We start from the raw sequence: 3,304 nt of genomic DNA, 5'->3' as shown, positions 1-3,304 counted from the left end.
GTCACCAATCCACTCACCTGTGTATCTTCTCCAGATTCCACGTCGACATCTTGCAGGCGGCCACCTGGCTTCCGGATTGCATCACCACGCCACACTTGATTCCAACGCCACCCAGACTGCGGTTCCCTGGTTCCACTGCTGTGCGGGCCCAGCCTCCCCTCTGCAAAGCTGCCTACTCATCCACCTCCTCCATAATTAATCTGTTGTCAATAAACCAGTGTTTTGACGCAATTCACTCTCCTTTCTGTTCCCAGCTTTTGGGTTTTCTGTTCCACACTGGTCCGAACTGTAACAGGAATTTCTGGCCACGTCATGGACCCAACGGGGGCAGACTGGATGCATCAGGTGCTTACTATTCAGGGGGAGGACCTCAGAAAGCTCCAGCAAGATGTGGATTCCTTCGTGGATCATGTGAGCTGGCTAACCGATCAGGTAAAAACACTCTGACACTCGGCTCACAGATCTCTCCACACAACTCACTCAGCTGTCGTTCATACACACACCAACACTGCCTCCTGCTGCTCTGGCTCAGCTTATCACAGCTTCATTTCCCGCTGCCGCAGTGGTGCCCGAACCGTTTATATGCCATCCAGAAGCGTTCTCCGGTTGTGTGGACACTTGCGCTTCATTCCTAATGCAGTGTTCCTTTGTTTTCAGCCAGCGTCCCTCTCTAAGGGGTAGGTGAAAATCACTAATGGCCCTTGGGCAAGGTCCTTAATCCCCTATTGTTCTCGGTGTGCAGTGAACGCCTTGTATGGCAGTACCCTGACATTAGGGTGAATGTGAGGCATAATTGTAAAGCGCTTTGAGCGTCTGATGCAGATGAAAAAGCGCTATGTAAATGCAGTTCATTTACCATTACAGCTCCAATGAAAGCAAAATTGAGTATGTGGTCAATTTTCTTTGGGGAGAGGCTCGGTCCTGGGCTACCGCCCTCTCCGCTCCTCCACTCGTTCTCCTTGTTTTCAAAAGAATTCTGTTTAATATTCGACCATCCTACATGGAAAGATTCCATCTCACAGCGTCTCTTGACTCTAAAACAGGAGCAGTGCAGCACGGCCGAATTTTCGGTCGACTTCCGCATTCTTGCCGTGGAGGCCGACTGGAACACTGCGGCGCTGTGAAGCATTTACATTAAAGGGTTAATGACACACTTAAGGATGAGCTGGCGGTCTGGGACGAACCAGCTGATCTGGATTGTCTCATCTCCCTTATTATCTGATGAGACAACCGGCTGAGGAAGCAATGTCAGGATAAAGGCCATCGGGCTGACCAGGTAGCTTCCACTCACCCCACCCCACAGCACACACTGGGGCCATCCCTACCAAGCTCCACTGAATCAATTTCCGGCACTCCAGCTCCACCTGCTGGCGAGCCTCTGCAGCTTGGCAGGGCCAAATTGTCCCCTGAAGAACAACTATGGAGACTGGCAGCCAAGGAATGTCTATATTGTAGTGCTAAGGGGCATATCCTCAGGACTTGCCCCATTCGGCCAAAAAGCCAACACTCATCCATAGGATCCGGGCTGTGGGTGAGCCAAGCCAAAATCATGGGTGTGGGATCCTGTTGCATTCAGATCAATCCTTTTTGGTGATGAGACTCTTTCGGCCTGATTGATACGGGAGCCGAAGGAAATTTCATTGATTTAGCTTAAGCTTCCAAGGCTAATATACCTCTGGAACCACTTCCTTCCCCACAGTCCGTGCATGTGTTAGACGGCACGGCCCTCTCGGCCATCACTCATTGTACCAAACCAGTCATGTTAGTGGTGTCAAGGAACCACAGAGAAATCATTCAGTTTTTTCATTATTCCTTCATCATCCCTGTGGCTTTAGGCCATCCTTGGGTTTCTAAACACAATCCCGGCATCGATTGGTTGACGGGTTATTACTCAGTGGAGCGAAGCCTGTCTCAAGGGGTGCCTTAGTTCCTCGGTTCCTCCCAGCATTGCTGTAAAGGAGATGGTCCATTCACCTCCTGATTTACCTTTAGTCCCTCCTGAGTATCACGACCTTGGTGAGGTTTTCAGCAAGGATCCTGCACTCTCACTACCTCCTCACCATCCTTATGGCTGCACCATTGACTTGCTTCCAGGTGCCCCGCTACCTTTGGGTAGACTATACAATCTCTCCCGCCTGGAACATGAGTCAATGGAGACCTATATCTGGGACTCCTGATCCGGCCTTCTTCATCTCCCCTTGGTGCAGGGTTCTTTTTTGTTGGTAAAAAGGATGGTACCCTTTGCCCCTGAATTGATTTTCAGGGGCTAAATGCCATTACTGTCCGCAGTCAGTACCCACTACCCCTTTTAAATTCGGCATTTAGCTCTTTGCATGGGGCAACCATATTCACTAAGTTGGACCTCCGTAATGCCTACCACCTACCTGGTGCATGTCCGGGAAGGGGATGGGTGGAAGGCAGCCTTTAATACTCTGTTGGGGCACTTTGAGTACCATGCCCTTCGGCCTGACCAATGCAACCACAACTTTCCAGGTGTTAGTGTTCGACGTGCTGCGTGACTTCCTCAACTGGTTTGTGTTCATCTATTTAGATTACATTTTGATTTCTCTCCGGATCCCCAGAGACCCATACCAAACATGTCCGGCTTGTGCTCCAACAGTTGCTCGAGAATTGTCTGTTTGTCAAACCTGAGAAGTGCGGGTTCCACCTCAACACTGTCGCCTTCTTGGGCTTCATTATCTCTCACAATCAAGTCAAACCCAACCCTGCTAAGGTCAAGGCCATCACGGGCTGGCCAGTTCCATCTTCCGTTAAACAGTTACAGCAGTTCTTCGGGTTCGCTAACTTTTACCGTCGATTCATCCACGGGTTCAGTCAGGTTGCAGCTCCCCTCACCGCACTCACTTCCTCCAAGACAACCTTTCAGTGGACACCTCAGGCAGACTCCACGTTCACCCAGCTTAAGACTCGCTTCGCTACTTCCCCCATCCTCACTCAGCCAGACCCGGCTCATCAGCATCGTCTGCCAAGCGTTTGAGTGCCTGTCAAGCCAGGTGGCCACTATTTTTGGTAGATTCAACTTCACCATTTCATACCAACCAAAATCAAATCAAATCAATTTTATTTATATAGCGCCAAATCAATCAATCAATCAATCAATTTTTTTATATAGCGCCAAATCACAACAAACAGTTGCCCCAAGGCGCTTTATATTGTAAGGCAAGGCCAAACAATAATTATGTAAAACCCCAACGGTCAAAACGACCCCCTGTGAGCAAGCACTTGGCTACAGTGGGAAGGAAAAACTCCCTTTTAACAGGAAGAAACCTCCAGCAGAACCAGG

General features: G+C 49.7%; 1 protein-coding gene across 1 annotated transcript; it reads left to right on the top strand.

The window, feature by feature from the left end:
• The first annotated feature begins 312 nt into the window (after positions 1-312).
• Positions 313-2,998, top strand: LOC117510181 (uncharacterized mitochondrial protein AtMg00860-like). Its single transcript, XM_034169836.1, has 2 exons — positions 313-432; positions 2,621-2,998. Exons 1-2 carry the CDS (start codon positions 313-315, stop codon positions 2,996-2,998), a joined length of 498 nt encoding a protein of 165 aa, XP_034025727.1.
• The last annotated feature ends 306 nt before the right edge of the window (positions 2,999-3,304 follow it).

The sequence above is a fragment of the Thalassophryne amazonica genome, chromosome 1, assembly GCF_902500255.1.
Source record: "Thalassophryne amazonica chromosome 1, fThaAma1.1, whole genome shotgun sequence".
Classification (NCBI taxonomy): domain Eukaryota; kingdom Metazoa; phylum Chordata; class Actinopteri; order Batrachoidiformes; family Batrachoididae; genus Thalassophryne; species Thalassophryne amazonica.
This window is presented reverse-complemented; position numbering and strand designations above follow the sequence as displayed.